This window comes from Phoxinus phoxinus (assembly GCF_949152265.1).
Source record: "Phoxinus phoxinus genome assembly, chromosome: 8".
Lineage (NCBI taxonomy): Eukaryota > Metazoa > Chordata > Actinopteri > Cypriniformes > Leuciscidae > Phoxinus > Phoxinus phoxinus.
Window position 1 is genome coordinate 4,763,118 of NC_136883.1, and position 15,320 is coordinate 4,778,437.

At 39.3% G+C, this 15,320-nt stretch overlaps 1 protein-coding gene across 2 annotated transcripts; it reads right to left on the bottom strand.

Moving 5' to 3' along the window:
- Nucleotides 1-873: 873 nt before the first annotated feature.
- On the bottom strand, nucleotides 874-11,169 carry mmp23bb (matrix metallopeptidase 23bb). 2 transcript variants are annotated; one of them, XM_079622008.1, is made up of 9 exons: nucleotides 10,786-11,169; nucleotides 10,599-10,682; nucleotides 6,648-6,790; nucleotides 6,181-6,320; nucleotides 5,907-6,074; nucleotides 5,199-5,363; nucleotides 3,761-3,871; nucleotides 3,440-3,566; nucleotides 874-1,752 (listed from the first exon to the last, which is right to left on the bottom strand). In XM_079622008.1, exons 2-9 carry the CDS (start codon nucleotides 10,680-10,682, stop codon nucleotides 1,557-1,559), a joined length of 1,134 nt encoding a protein of 377 aa, XP_079478134.1. In that variant the 5' UTR covers nucleotides 10,786-11,169; the 3' UTR covers nucleotides 874-1,556. The 2 variants fall into 2 exon arrangements, with proteins under 2 accessions (XP_079478134.1, XP_079478133.1); XM_079622007.1 differs by having other exon boundaries at nucleotides 10,599-11,169.
- Nucleotides 11,170-15,320: the final 4,151 nt, after the last annotated feature.

Here is a 15,320-nt window from a genome sequence, read left to right on the forward strand (position 1 = left end):
TATCAGCAGATACAGCCAACATCAGTTACAGATGCACGATAATTCAAGTTACATTTCTGCTTTCCAAACTCTAACTAGTTCGAGCAGCTGCACCACTTCTGTCGCCCGGTGTGTACAGTAGGAATCATGCAAAACATGGCCATATTTCCTACCGTAGATGACATGCCCTTCATGACACGTGTCTGAAATCTTTTATTTCATGTCTTGGGGGGGGGAAAGACAATGAGTCAATGACAGTAGGAAAGGTTAATAAGCTATTATTCTCATATCTGCCAGTCACAGATCCACGTCTGCCTTGAAGGGCTTCGATTCATAGAAGTCGTGAGTGAATTTCAACAAGGGCCGCAACACCACTTAATTTCATTTAAATGAAATAAACTATAACAATAATAATAAAATAATCAACAAATAAAAGGCTTAGGGCCCATTCACACCAGGAATAATAACTATATTGGCCTCCACACCATCATTCAAGATTGACTAATAATTCCAAAAATAATGTTCCTGTGTACAAAGCTATACATTATTTTATTATATCTAACTCCACATACACAGTACACTCATGTAGGGCGATATAGTATATAGCAAATCTCAGTTGCTTGATTGCTCGCATTGTCGTAAAATGTAAATATATTCTCAGCCAGCTCTAACAAAAATATTCTGAAAACGTTTTACTAGCATTCCCATTAAGTTATGAAAATGTTATTTCTGAACTTTCTCTGAAGATTCAAAACGTCTAGTCAAAAAAAAAAAAAACGTTTCATTTTATCATAATGCAAACATTCAAAATCTTTTGACATTCTGAAACAAGTCCAATCATTTAAAAATGTTGCAAAAAAAAACAAAAACATGAACGATTTATAAAGGGTTTGGTGCTAACGTTTTTTTGATATCATTATCAAAGACGAGATCACTGAACATTAACGTTACTGGAATCATGTGTTCATATCTTTCAGAGAACCTTGCCAAACATTAGCCAAAGTTCTGAGAACATTTCCTGTTAGCTGAGAATCTGCTGAATGTGAACGAAGATTGAAGATATTAACATATTATTAACATTATGATTATTAAAACATTAATGTTATAGTCCTTGGTGTGAACAGCCCTTAAAACCACAAAAAATCGTGGACTTCACATGCGCCGCTGATCTTTCTTCACTGTAGAGAATGAAATTGTACCTTTTCAAACTAATTTGAGAAGATTTTGATTTAGTTTTCCCCTCAATTGATCTACAATGTTTATAATATTTAAATTTGGTTTTGCACCTTCAGAGATTTTAAGCATCTATGAAACTATTTATTATACCTCAGAAGTGGCATTTACGTTAATAAAAAAAGCGAGCACCTTTGCCGTCGCTGCAGCAGACGTACAACAGGAAATCCAGTTGGTGGTCCTTCCAAATATTGTCTTGGACAACATGGGACCTCAGAGTTACGAAGGTCAGGATCCACTGCTCGTGCAGGCCGTCCATTACGACTCTGGTGTGAGCGCTGCCGAGTGGTCTTGAGCCCTGGAGGTAGAGCAAGTGGTCAATACGTCCAGCGTCAGTCACCCCATCAGCTGTTGTTGGAGGACTGCTCTGGCTTCAGCCGGATGGCCCAGGAGTTGGCGGAGACGACGTTACCGCGCCGATGGATGCGGCAGGTGTACGTGCCTTCATTGAATTCATTGGCCACGAGCCGCAGGTCCCGATCTTTAATTACAATATAGCCAGGAATGGATGTCAGCAACTGCTCTCCGTCCTTATACCAGCTGCCGAAAGACGAATCAGAGAAACGGACTGAAACTAAGCTTCAAAATTGATGCGTTCCATAACTTGGAACTTAACATAACTTAAGTTACATCAAACAGATAAATCAATGGTGCCTAATGGGTGATTCAACAGTGAATGTTCATCTCGAAATATTTCACAAAGATTTCACAGCAAAAAAGACATGTGAACCACGACCTGAAAGGGGGGGCATTTTTTAAATTATACTACAAGGCCTTTTACCAGTAGCCTGGTTCTACCAGACTCTTGTACATTTAATTTGTTCAGAGAGTCTGGCCTCTCTCCATTGACAAGCGTTAACTTCCTTGTAGGCGGATACTCTGTTGAAGTTTAAAACTATCGGATCTGCCCAGAGCCACTCTGGATCTGCCATAACCAATCGCTAACGTTTGGTCGTGACGAAACTACAACTCAAACTAGCGCACAACCTCAACGTCATCGTTCTCAGCCACTCCCTCTGTTCGCTGATTGGACCGGTAAAAAATTGACTGGAGAAAACCCAAGAATACACCACAATCCCAGACGACGTACTGAAGGAAAATGAAAATTGAACGGAAGTACGTAGGAGGGCGGAGCCAGGCTATTTTACCAGGGCCTGACATTCACCAGCCACTGTGGCTAGTGTTTTTCCAAAGATACTAGCCATTCAGCATTTTAACTGGCCACAATTGGGACATCGATACCATGGGGAAAAACTGCCATATTTTTTTTATATTACCTTATAATTTGGCAGCAGATATTAGGCTGCTGTCACTTTAAGATTTGACACGTTAAGATTTGACACTTTAAGATTTGCGTTTTCTTTCTCAACTGTTTACGTTCACTTAAAACATAACTGACAGTGTTTTACGTGAATACTTGCCAAGACTGGCATTTTGAAATTATTTTGTGTGAATTTGACCGTTTAAACACAATGTGCGCAAACTTTATGTGCGCGCAATCCACTCAGCGTCAATAGCCTCGTGGGCAAGGGCGCCGACATGTAGCGCCGCTGTGCTTCGGGCGACCCGAGTTCGAGTCCCGTCTCGTGGACCTTTCCCGATCCCATCCTCTCTCTCTCCCACCTCACTTCTGTCTAGCTACTGTCCTATCCTAATAAAAGGCAAAAATGCCAAAAATAAATCTTTACAAAAAAATAAAAATACGCGCAATCCCACGCCAAAATTCAAGCCCTGTAACACCAACAATATTCACCTGAAGCAAATGAAACGAGTGAGTGAGAGGAGGTGGGTTTATGTGTAACTCGCTGTCGGAGAGATGAGAGAGTGAGAAATAACAGCTGGTATTGTGGGTCTATTCTGCAGGAAATGAGTATTTGGAAGCGTTTCAGATACATATCGATATCACTACATTGCACTTAGTTTATTATTCCAGATTTCTTTTTAAAATACTACAATTTAAAAATATTTGACCCGCCAAAGTGGCTAGTAGGAGTGACTGCATAACCCACCACTGCTGAAATCCACCATCTTTTGGCGGGTTGCCAGGTGTTCATGTCAAGCCCTGCCTTTTACTTGCTAAAAAAAAGTATAAACTATCAATCAGACGACAGAAGGCATGTAGTAGATTGTGTGCAGCAGGTTTTGATCGTGTTGATCATTTAGAGGCCTTTGAATTTTGCGTATCAAATATGATACAATAGGCTTTATAGGGTTAAGGATACTCTACCTGACTTTTGGAGGCACTCTGGTATTTTTTGTCCCACAGCGGAAGCCCACAACTTTTCCACGAGGCACAATTTTGATCTTCACATTTTCAGGAGGAGGGGTGGGGGTAGACACTGCATCCAGAGGCTCTGAGGAGCAAACAAACACTTTAAAGAGTGTGTTAGTTCATAATATTCACTACCAGGCATCTACTTTATAATGGTTTATCTAAAGTAGCTGACAATGTCTGTCCACCTGCAGGAAGAAGGATATCGTGTGTAAGTGAAAGATGGGAAGTTATCGCTGCAGGAGATGTTGGAGGAGGAGGTTTTGAGTGTCTCACCGTAGCACAGGTCGCACCGCTGTGGGCAGTTTTTCTTCATGAAGCTCCGTCTCCTCTCACAGAAACCCAACCGGGCCCAAGGATCACACACACGCTTCTTGTCCAAGCATCCTGAGGCAGATGATAGAAACAAGCTTCAGCTCCAAAACTCGGAAGAGATGCGAGTGTTTTGACCAAGCATTTTCTCTATTATAAATTGCAGTCTGACTAGAAGTTCCTTCGAGCCTCAAGCATGCGGTTGTACAGCCTCTTCTTAAAAAGCCCGGCTTAGATCCTACAGATCCAAATCATTTTAGGCCAATATCTAAGCTACCATTTTTATCTAAAATATTAGAAAAGATTGTTTTTAATCAACTTGAGTTTTTTGATACATTTTAATCTAGTTTTAGATCAGGTCATAGCACAGAATCAGCTCTTCTTAGAGTAGCTAATTACATTTTATTGAAACCTGGTTGCAGTGTTACCTTAGTTTTGTTGGATCTTACCGCAACATTTGACACAATTAACCATACCTTATATCCAACGTCTAAGGCAGTATTGCAAGCATACTATGCGGTTATTTAAGCATGCTCTGGTTAACTTAAGTCATGTGACTTCTACTTGTGTGCTGATCATGTGACTGTAGTATGTGTATATTTGCCATAGATACTTCCTGTTTTTACAGCTGAAGATGGTGTTTGGATAAAAATCGAAATGTCTTGCTAACTTGTTTTTATGTAGTCCAGTGACTTTTAAATAAATAATTAGTTTCAACATTTTATTACCTGGATGTTTTAGACATCATGAATCTACATAGACAACTTTTTCTGTTCAAACTGAAAAGTTCTCGTCATCTATAGCTTCGATTTCCTGTGGGGTCCCTCAAGGTTCTATTTTGGGACCAGTGCTATTTTCATTATATATGCTTCCTCTTGGTTCTGTTTTTAAGAAATGTAGTATTTCATATAATTGTTATGCTGCTGACACCCAGATGTATTTGCCTATAAAGTCTGTAGATGATGCATACATTACATCACATTTTGAATGTCTAAAAGACGTAAAATGCTGGATGAATAATAACTTTCTCCAGTTAAATGAGAAAAAGACAGAAATTATTATACCTGGCCCTAGTAGCATATAGCAACAAGTCTAGGTCCTCTGTCATCCAATCTGCATATGTCAAGAATCTGGAATTTATTGTTGAAACCGAGTTAAAGTTTGACAGACAAATCAATTCAGTTGTGAAGAATAGTTTCTTTCAACTGCGAAATATTGCTAAACCCGTGATCCAGTGATCTGGAAAAGGTAATCCATGCTTTTATTTCTTCACGTCTTGAATACTGCAATGCTTTGTAACTGGGTGTAAGTCAGTCCTCACGTCACGTCTTCAGCGTCTTCATCAATCAACAACTGATGCATAGAACCAAGTCTACTTCTATTTCACCTACATTTTGCTTACCATAAAGGCGCTGGATGCCCCAGATATCATCTTGAGCGATGTTCCGCTGACCCGTGTACGTTGCATTGGGGTGCATTAATGCATTAGGGTCCCGTGAATGCCAGAGGCCTAAAGCGTGACCGATTTCATGGGCAGCAACCTGAACCAGGTCATTCAGCCACACACCTGTGCAGAGACAACACGCGATAAAGTCAAAGAGTAAAGGACAAGAAGAATGGATGATGATATGGGTTTCTCTTCAATTTCCTCAGTTTTGGACATGACTGGCGTTCTACTAACTATAAGTAACTTGGCAACTAACTCTAACACCTAACCCTAACCTATCAGTCTACTAATACTCTACTGAGAGTTAGTTGACATGTAGCTGACAAGTTACTTATAGTTAGTAGAATGTCTAAAGTGTAAGCCAATGCTTTCCATTTCCATAATCTTGAATTTTGTCTGAAACCTACTTTTTACACTAAAAAAGTACAGAATTCAGAATTACAATTTAAGGTCCTTGTGGGTCAAAAGTGAGTCACTGGAAGTAAGTTACACCAGCAACACTTCTGCATATTCACACTTTTTTACTTATTTATTGTCATTATAGCGCCACCCATCTGTCAAAAGTTCTAAGTTCTAAAAATGTATAATCATTGAACAGAGTGATATCTGTATTCTGACCAGCACATCCACCCACTTTCATAAATAAATGTATTAGATCAGCACCTTGTTTCCAGCTGAATCGGGACTTTCCCAGAATCCAGAATTCATGGTTGTCAAAGTGTATTTCTCCACGTGGAGGAAGGAAGGCGTGGGCCAGCTCACCGTTCAGTCCGTCAAAACACGGGTGCAATGGAGACCGCCAACAATCGGTGTGATTGTACGTGTAGAACCCTGTCTCAGAAGAAATGGGAGATTAAAAAACTGCATAAAATAATCTGTCAGCCTGCCAAAGTGCACATGCCTGATGTTTCGGCTCTTTTCCTGCAGATTTATTTACCTATAGTGATGTCAGCACTTTTGTTGGGGTTGGTGATTTCAGTGAAAGCCAGAGGAGAAACATCACTCCATTTCGTGAAGGCGATGCTGATAGCTTTGCGGGTGTCATCTTTATTCAGTGTGTTGGGGAACTTCATGATCCTTTAAGAGGGAGAAACGCACATTACTTCCAGCCAAAACCGAATGTAATGTTCTTTGAAAGAGTCTTTGTGTCTGCTATCAATCAGAAAGCACATTTACAAAAGCCGAACACTCCAGAAATCAATCTGCTCATCCCAAAATATCCATCATCATCTGAACCCCAGATTACTTCTTTTGTCCACCTCCTGCATCTGTCTGTTCATACTTTAAGCATTCGCCAATCATGGCCATTAATAGAAAGGCTTTCCTCCAGAAAGTCAATTATAAAGTATATTACAATAATGTCTTTATTGATTTTCCTGTCGGTCTCCTGTGTGTCTCTCTCACTTGTAAGTGACGTTGAAATGCTCCCACTTGTATCCCAGTGGGTTGATGGCATAGCGCTTGGATCGGGCCGGACCTCGGTGAGACCTCGTGTCCACAGGTGCCGGTCCCTGCACACATGGTTTATGCAACTGAATACTGGCCACCTGAGAGGAAGATAGAAAAAGGGAAGCTTATATGTTGTGTGTTTCATTTTGAACAGGTGAGATGGTGAGTTCAAGTCGTATTTATGAGTTGGGAAGTCATGTTCAGGTGTGTCACTTTAATCAGAGCAAGATGACGATGTACCTTCTCTGAAGTTTTTTTTCCTTAAAGGGCACCTATTATGACATTTAACATGTTCCTAATGTTGTTTAGGGAGTCCCCAACAACAGTTTTACATGCATGCAATGACAAAAAACACTTTTGTTGTCGTATAATATGCATTTATTTTTACCTGATTTGCTCACCGACTCCCAAATGATTCGTTCAACGACTCCTTTTCAAAACCCCTCCTTTGCGCGACGCTAATCTGCGATTGGTCAGATGACCCAGCAGTGTTTACAGAGATAATACTTATTGTTTAACACGGAGTACAATGATGCTTTTATCAATTAAATTGTGTTATAATAATGATTATAGTCCACTGCTTTGTAGTTTGTAGTAAAAAACTAAAAATAAGATAAAGAATTTAATGTTATGTTAGCGAGCATATCCCAGAGTTCATATTGTAAAAGCACAATCAGTCTTTGTTTGCATTAGCCCGATGCATAAACATAACGTTTTTACAAAAATCAAAAAAATAAAATGTAGTTACGTTACTACGAGGTATTACTTATTCTTTAAGACAACTCCGAAAACAACGACAAACACTTCACATATCTCAATACAATTGTCATTGAAGACCTAAAAGCTAAACGGTGCTTACACAACAAACAAAATAATTATTAAGCATGCTACATAAAACATAAAAGCAACAATTATTAATAACACTTACAGGTTGTGATACGGAGGAGGAAGCTGATGCAAATACACTTGGAACTGAATCTTCCTTCAATATCAGCCGGCTCGCGAATCCAAGTTTGATTGCATTTAAGTTGGTAAAGCAATCGTCTTGAAAATGGCGCGAGCAAAGCACAAGGCTCGGACTATACTTCTGTGGTATAGTTGTATATATGAATTGTAGCCACTTAGTCTTCAAATGCTCCTCCTTGGGCAGATGAAAAAAGTTGGCTTTTGAGTCGCACTTCAGAACACAGCGTCTCGTCGCCATGATATTTTCCCTGGCCTTGGAGCGCAATAAGTGGGCGTATCGTATTCAAATAACTTGACAAGTTGACGTCATCTAGTCAGAGAAAAAGCTTCGGTCTTCTAACGATTCATAAAAATGACTCCGAGTCGACTCTCACTTTTGAAAGACAATAACTTTATATACGGTGCACTTTCATATTTCAAACTTTGCAGGATGTTTTTGTTCACTTAGATCTATGTTACACACTACATGAAAGGTAAATTTCAAAATCCCATAATAGGTGCCCTTTAACTCTACTTCTAGAAAACAAATAATGTGCATCAGGTGTGTGTTGACAATGTCACTGCTAAACGCCTGTAAGTATTGTGGTACTCCAGCACGTTTCTCACTGACACACCCCCAACTTATTCGAGGCTCGAAGAAAATCCAGAGCTTCCCACTGGTATTTAAGACTTTGTGGTGGCGTTTTTGTGCGTTCAACTCATAAATACTATTTTTCTGACATGACTTGAACGCACTAAGAGACCTTGATTACCGTGATTATTAAACACTGCAGGAAGGTAGATCTCCAATCCACCCAGGTGCTCAGATAGTTAACTCTTTCCCCGCCATTAAAGGAATTTCCGGCTATCTGTGTTTTCACGGTTATACGCACATCTTCTGAAAGAATCTCCTGATCAAAACCAATGCCCTGTCCAAATACGCACACTTACGGTCTTGACCACTTGAGAGCGCGTGCACGTGACAGGAGGTAAGTGTGCAAGACTGTCCCATGTCTTAAAAATGCTAAAGTGCACTGCCCTTAACGCACTAAACCCACACTAAGCGTATCCCATTTTATGTTCGGGAAATCACGAAATGTGGAGGAAAACATTCCACTGTAAGTTGAATGAATAAGATAGTAAATCTATGTAGTAAAACATAAAGTTGCACATTTTATTGGTGCAAAGATGAGTAGGGTGACTTGTACAACATTTGCAACTGCTTTTTATCACTTACTTTGAAGCACCACAATTTTAAAATTACATAGCAACTACTAAACGGACATTTATACGTTTATTTTAATATGCAAAGTTATGAAAATAATAATAATTTTAAAAAGCTCTGTAAACACTTTCATTTTTTGCAGCACTATAAGTGTGTCCCATCCGGTGATCAAAATTCTATACACACTTGCAATCTTCACGGCTACTTGAAGACCAAATACAGGAAATATGTAAGTAGACTAGTGGTCAAGTGCGATGACTGCAAGTGTGCGTATAGGGCACAAGTGAAAAGTGAAGTTAAATGGATGAAGTTTAGCCCATAAACACCGCCCTCTCCATGTAATCTAATAGGATGTTAGACAAACTAAACTATCAAATTACACTTCAAATTATTATTTTTCCCCGTCATTTTAGGTCGTTTTTATCACGCTGATGTAAGTTCAAGTGCTCGTTTCTATTCCTTTAAGTGTATTCTTTTAAAGTATATTATTTCCACAATAAGTAGCTACTCTTTTAAAAGTTTGCTAAAGTGTAGGCTACTTATTTTTCACAAGAGATAATCTAATCTCAGATATGTGAACTTTTGGAGAGCAAATAAACTAAATCAGGAGAGCAAATGACAGCTGCTACCTCATTCTGCTCAGATGTTCAGTGTTGTTTCTCTTCTACCTGCTCATCATATCAGTGGCTGCAGTCAGAAGCTCCACGCCGACGAAGGGTTGGAATATCTGTCACCCATATGTGAACGCTCCCCTTCCCCCATGACCTTCAACACTGTTCCTCTCTCTCTCTCTCTCTCTCTCTCTCTCTCTCTCTCTCTCTCTCTCTCTCTCTCTCTCTCTCTCTCTCTCTCTCTCTCTCTCTCTCTCTCTCTCTCTCTTCCTCCTCCTTTTGATCTTTGCAAAGATTTTACAACTCTCTCCAGAAAGAAATGCCCATTTCAGTGGGACAAATGGGTAACAACAAGATTTTAGGTCAAACATATTGTAGAAAAAGGACGTTTTTTCCCGAAGTTGTGGATAAAACATTATTTGAGTATGTAAAAACTATTAGAACAAGAAAATAGGTGGTCACACTTTAGATTAGGGTCCAATTCTCACTGTTAACTAATTATTAACTACAACTCTTGCCTTAATAAACTCCTAATGACTTCTTATTAATAGTTAGTAAGGCAGTTGTTAAGTCTAGATGTAGAATATGGTCATAAATAAGAAATTAATGTGCTTTATAAGTACTAATAAACAGCCAATATCCTAGTAATATGCATGCTAATATTCAAGTTAATAGTGAGAATTGGACCCTAAAATAAAATGTTACCAAATAGGCTATTTCAATATTCACCTTTAATTCAATGTGTTACTTGCAATTATTTGTGAAATTTAAAAGCAATTTCATTTATTTGTTTTCAATGTATTTATGTATTTTACTAGCCTATGTTATACATAAAGGAAAGTGTTAATTGTAGGCGTCACTATTTCTTTCAAGATCATTTTCTGCGGTTCACTTCAATAGTCCTCTGCGAGACAAATGGATTTTTGAAAAAGTAATATGCATTTATGAAAATGATAAATTAATTAGCCTAGAAAATACTGTTTAAAATCATTTAGATGAGGTAAAGGCATGTCAGATGTCCCTGTTACACGTATGCTGAAGGGTTCCCTTTTCAGTTCATGTTTAAGAGTAACGTTACTAGACCAAAAAGCAGAATATTATGTAGACATGATATTGAGGTCTTACCGTGTGTTTTGTCCACGCAGGCACGGCCACAGCACAGTTATCCAGCACCATCAGCAACAGCGCACAGGAACAGACCCAGCGCATCTTTAAATCACACATACAACTTCCACTTTTTTTTTACCTTCCACTTTGTGTTCGAGGTTCATCCATAAATTCGTGAGTAAGAAAGTATTTCCACAGAACTAACCGCATCCAGACGCGCGCGCGCCCGTGCTGAAGACAGATGTGCCCGCGCCTCCGGTTCGTGCGAATGTTTCAGTTGACTGTGTTTAGACTTTATTTAATGCACTTCTTGCTCTGAACTTTCACTCTCTCTCTCTCAGGGGTGCAGGAATGATCCCGCAGGAGCATAAAGAACCGCCCTGCTCCAATCCAATCTCCTCCCTTTACTCTGCAAGCATGTGTAGCCTGTTTATATCCACTCACGATATCATAATTATCCGAAATGTTGCGAGGTTTTATTTTCCTTTGCGCGTTGTCTTCTCGTCTTCACGACGAATGCAAAAACATACCCTTTTTCACCTCACAGTGCAGTGTCCTGATAGATTTTACAGCTTTCCAAGTTCTCAAGTTCGACAACGCCAATATTCAGATCATGTCACCTGAGTGATGTCACCACGCCAATGTCATATCTGTTCAATTAGCAAAAATTAAAATCTTTAAAATTAAATAGTAATTTCTTCAACAAAAATTCAGTTGTAGGGCAAAAAAAAATATTTTGGATTTGCAAAAAAACTACTGTGAATTCCTCTTTATTTTCCCTAAATGGTGACTGGGGTTCATTTTCCCCAAGGTCAACACCCCTGGTAAGTCACAACAGGGTTTTTTTCTTCTTCACGTGCCTGCATAAAAGTATTTGGCAAGAAGTCATTAGAAAGACATTAGCAGAAGAAAAGCTTACCTCACTTTCAACACCTAGTATCCTAATTTCTGCTTGCATTGGTATCATGCTTGAACTCCAAGTCAACATGCAAGGGAGCATTTTGAAAAGGCAACAAATTAAGCATGCTTAAGTTGTGCTCATTAAAAAATCCATTGTGTAGAATTGCAGATTTTTGGCATAACACATGGCATTCATGGCCAAACGGCCCTCAGTCTCTACCCCTAACCTCATTAGTTTGGTTGACCTTCAGAGAGTTCGGGAACAGCCTGGGTTTTTTCACAGTGCTTTACTTTAACTCTCACATCACTATGGAGAGAAGTCAGTCTCTCTGAGAGGAAGTCAGTCTCTTATGATGGATTTATTTCTTTGACCTGCAGGGTCAGTGTGGCTACATGCTGTTCAATGCCGTTTGGCTTCACATTCACGATGCACCAGGCAGCTTTTTGTAGGCATCTTAAAAGACGCCGCATTTACTCAAAAGTCTGCCTTGTATACCAACAAAGACTGGGCACCCATTCAGCCGCAAATAGTTAATCCGATATTTTAGAATCAAATTACAAAGCCATTGAAGGTTCTTCACTCAATCCAACTGAAGACAGCAAGTCACATTTATTTACACAATACAGATGGTTTCAAAGCAGCTTCACATTGATAAAATAGGAAAATTACAGTGTTAAGGCCAGTTCACACCAAGGACAATAACTATAAAGATAACTATGACATTAGTGTGCACACCAGACCATATCATTGTGTTTCTTAAGCATGCGCTGCCGCTTTAAATACTCGTGCTCTGACAAAGTCTGATTGGCTGTCAATGCTTTTTTTCAACAGCTGGAAAAAAATAAAATCGTCTGAAAGTGATTCCAACGATATCGTTTCTCTGTGCCGTTATCGTTATAATTGTGGTGTATGGACTCAGCTATTCTTTTATATTTAGAACGATAACGTTCTGCTAGTGTGGACACTATATAGTTATCATCCTTGGTGTGAATGGGCCTATGTTGTATACGTTTTTATAGAAATCAATTTAAGTTCTAAAGCACTCTACAGAAGACAATGGTGTCATTATTCAGCTCAATGTTGATTCAATTCAGTTTAATAACAAGTTCAATTCAACTGTAAGGAGCTCTACAGAAGACATAAGCTGCGAGTGTGTCCACACTGAAAATTGAAAATGAAAAAGTGCACTTTAAATACCCGGATGATGCACTTAATTAACCGAAAAAACAAAGTGTGGAATATTGGACACTTCTTGCACTCAACTGTCACAGCTTTAAAGCTACACTGTGTAGGATTTACTTCCATCTAGTGGTAAATTGTATATGACTACTAACTGAATATTACTTTCTAGCCCCTTCCATTCCGAGGGCGTTTTAACTCCTATGGTGGCCGTATTATTTCAAATCTGCCGGCAGTCGCGAGTAATCTCCATAGATATCCATATAAGGCTAATGTCTTAGGCGGAGTCTCGAACGGCATCACCGTCTTGTTACAGGGAAGCTTTCTGGCGAGCTCTGTGGTATCTGATGTAAGGTGAGTGATCTGCACGAACACAAATCCTCTTATCTCGCTGAAATCTTGACGGACTTACAAACGGTTTGGTTTCTTACAAACGTTATTAACGTGGCTATAATTCTGAATGCTTGAACATGTTGAAATATATAATATTATAATTATTCATAAGTCTGCAGTGTCATAACTACATCTCTGACGTTTATAACAAACCAAACCGTTTGAAAATGGGTAGAAAATTGAGCAAGTTATGGTTATTTAAAAAGTACATGCACCATTAAAACACAATGTTACGAGTGAGCGAGCAGAATGTGGCAAGATGGCTGCCGTGTGCGGACGTCGACCTCCATTGGCCAGCAGCGCGGACGAGACATCTAGCCTTTATTATATGATATCTATGGTAATCTCCCCCTCGCATTCATCACGGTGCCACCGAGTGGTCCCTCTTTGGCTAATGTGTTTTCAAGATGGAGGTGCAACATGGCTTCCGCCATTCGAGCGACTCGCTCGTATGTATTCTGAATGGCAGATTCGACGCTTACGAGAATTACTTGTTTAGTTGGTGAAAGTAATTATACATTAATGAGCACATATCATTTTGAAAGAACAGTGTTTTTTGCTAAGAATCAACTTAAAAAATTACACAGTGTAGCTTTAAATACATAGTGGAGGGGGAGGGGCATCAGACTCCAATGTTGAGTGACAAACAAAGCGTATTAAACTCATACACTACACGGTTGAGTACATAGTGTCATTACTCAGTGAGCTGACTGGTTTTCAGTCGGTATCATTGGGATTGCAGTGACACCGCTGAATGAACAGAGTATGGAATTCCTGAAGCAGAGAGAAACATGGATTTGGAGAAGGGCACCTGAAAGGCAGCCTCATATCTTTTGCGAGTGGTTTTGAATCTGGCTGGAGGCCCAGGCTTTGGCTGCACTCCAGGTGACTGCGGAACCGGGGGCTGCTTGACCCTTCGCTGTCACTCACTCTGGGAAAGAGCGGAAAAGAAAGGGAGAGGGAGACGGAAGGACGGAGGAGAAAAAGAGTAGCAGGACAGGAGATTCTCTTTCAGGGGCCCTGAGAGATGAGAGTTTAATTGGCCATCGATCCATCAGTAGGTCCTCTGGCTCCTGCACCCACTTAATGATTGGCCATGACGTCAGCCTAAATACTCACACTAATGAGTGACTTCCCACACAACCCCCCCCCTGCCCATCCCTGCTGCAGGAAAATAACTCCCAACCAGCTCTAACCTTTCAACAAACGCTTCTCCAGACCACCAGCAATGCGGCCGACACAACAAGTGCAGCGCTTTGGAAAGAGTACGCATTCATAATGGTCGACTCGTTTTGCTGAAATATTGTTCTATTATGCATCATTTATTTGATCAAATATTCAATGGAGTATTTGGGGAAATTATTACAATTTCTATTTGAATATATTTTAAAATGTAATTTATTCCTGTGATCAAAGCTGAATTTTCAGCATCTTTACTCCAGTCTTCAGTGTCACATGATTCTTCAGAAATCATTATAATGTACTGATTTGCTGCTTAAGAAACATTTCTTCTTATCAATGTAGAAAACAGTTGTGCTGCTTTATATGTTTGTGAAAACTGACTTTTTCAGGATTTTTTAAAATGTTTTTATTAATAGAACAGCGTTTATTTGAAATACAGATCTTTCGTAACATTTTAAATGGCTGTACTGTCACTTTTGATCGTTTTAAGGCATCCTAGCAGAATAAAAGTATTAGATTCTTTAAAAAAAAAATCTTACTGACCCCAAACTTTTTAGTAACAAATATAAACAGATTTATCTTGTATTTTGGAACACATGATCTCCCATTTTCAAACTGATGCATTCATTTATTATATTTCACCCCAAAAAATAAAATTGTGTCATCATTTAGTCAGCCTGTGTCCCAAACCTGTATGACTTTCTTTCTCCTGCAGGACACAAAAGAAGATATTTTGAATAATGTTTGCAACCAAAAAGTTTCTGTGGCCATTGACCTCCACATTTAACATTTCTTTAATGTTCCACAGAAGAAAAAACAAGGTTAAGAACGACACAAGGGTGAGTAAATAAAGACAGAACTTTCTTTGAATCCCTATAAGCCTAATGTCAAACTTCTTGTTTTTAAGTGGTTCATTTTTGTACGTTTTTTTCTGTGCCACCTATCCAAACAGATTTGATGTTACGCATAACTCTTGATATCATTGACTAAAGTACTAAACTTGTACTAAACAAAGCCATTGAACATTATTCAAACTATTCAAACACGTCTCACTCATGCAGAGGGTTTGGGTGGTTGATGCAGAT

What these genes read in the sequence shown, in the direction of transcription:
- mmp23bb (XM_079622007.1), bottom strand. Translation starts at nt 10,697, where the DNA reads ATGTGTGATTTAAAGATGCGCTGGGTCTGTTCCTGTGCGCTGTTGCTG. An exon ending in CTGCGTGGACAAAACACACG is followed by an intron (nt 6,791 to 10,598) that starts GTAAGACCTCAA and finishes TCTTCCTCTCAG; the next exon opens with GTGGCCAGTATTCAGTTGCA. An exon ending in AAGTGCTGACATCACTATAG is followed by an intron (nt 6,075 to 6,180) that starts GTAAATAAATCT and finishes CTTCTGAGACAG; the next exon opens with GGTTCTACACGTACAATCAC.